General features: G+C 57.3%; 1 protein-coding gene across 1 annotated transcript; it reads left to right on the top strand.

The window, feature by feature from the left end:
• Nucleotides 1-102: 102 nt before the first annotated feature.
• Nucleotides 103-730, top strand: SDRG_04846 (hypothetical protein; the record flags this gene model as incomplete). Its single annotated transcript, XM_008610533.1, has 1 exon — nucleotides 103-730. The coding sequence occupies one exon, from the start codon at nucleotides 103-105 to the stop codon at nucleotides 661-663; it is 561 nt and encodes a 186-aa protein (XP_008608755.1). The 3' UTR covers nucleotides 664-730.
• Nucleotides 731-1,038: the final 308 nt, after the last annotated feature.

Here is a 1,038-nt window from a genome sequence, read left to right as displayed (position 1 = left end):
GCGACCTTCCTCTACACGGCGATACCCGCGATCGCCTTGAGTGTTACCGGGTCGTACGAGCGATTGAGCAACCTCTTTTACACGGGGGCACCCACGACGCTAATGCACCTCAACGGCACGGCGTACCCGTGTGGCGCCTACAATACAGCTGGCGTCGCGACCACGGTGAGCAACTTGCTGCCCTCGATTCTGCTGTCCGTCTTTCTGTGTATTGCGTTTGGCAGTGTCGTGGCCAGCGCCCAGCTCCGTTACTACCAACGCCGCTGGCTCCTCGATGCGTCGTGGACAAAAGACAGTGCGTTCATGATGGCGTGCGGGCTACCCCACTGGTTTACGAGTCTCCCGCTCGACAAGCACGAAGCCATCAAGATTGGCAACCGCCTCTTCTGCAAGCCGAGCATGCAAGCCCGCATGGGCTACGCCAGTGTGACGGTGCAGCCCAGCAACGTCATTTACGTCCGAGCTGTTGCCAAGACAGACGAGCCGACGTTCCTCCTACTTAGCGTATACACGCTGCTCCTCGCCTTGACGCCTCCCTGGCTGCGCTGCGTTGGCCCCAACGTGTTTGGCGAGATTGCGAAAAGCGAGCTTCAGCCAGCGACCACCAAGCGCTTGGATCCACGCATGGCGTACGCACATAGCCGCGGCTCGTGCGTTAACTAGTTAAACGTCACATTTCATGCTAGTACTACTAAACATTTTGGTCGTGGCGAGCGAGTCGACCCTTGACAATATATGCCTTAAAGATCCGAGAGGCGATATGGGGGACTCGCAAGGATACTACTACTACACCGAGACGCTAGTCAGTGCTCGTCGGTGATTTGCTGTAGCGTCATTGTCCGCTATGCGCATCGGTATTTTCGTACCGGTATAAGTATTCGAGTCGGTCGTTGGGCTAAGAGACTTGTGCTGGTGACGCGACGCAAATAGATTCCGTCTGGCTTTTCTGCCGCGTTTCAACCGTGTCATGGCGTCGTCGATCACGAGCTTCCTCGGGCGGTCTGGCAACTCGACGCGCGCGAGCCTCACGTTTGCTGA

Source organism: Saprolegnia diclina (assembly GCF_000281045.1).
Source record: "Saprolegnia diclina VS20 unplaced genomic scaffold supercont1.12, whole genome shotgun sequence".
Taxonomy (NCBI): domain Eukaryota; phylum Oomycota; class Saprolegniomycetes; order Saprolegniales; family Saprolegniaceae; genus Saprolegnia; species Saprolegnia diclina.
This window is presented reverse-complemented; position numbering and strand designations above follow the sequence as displayed.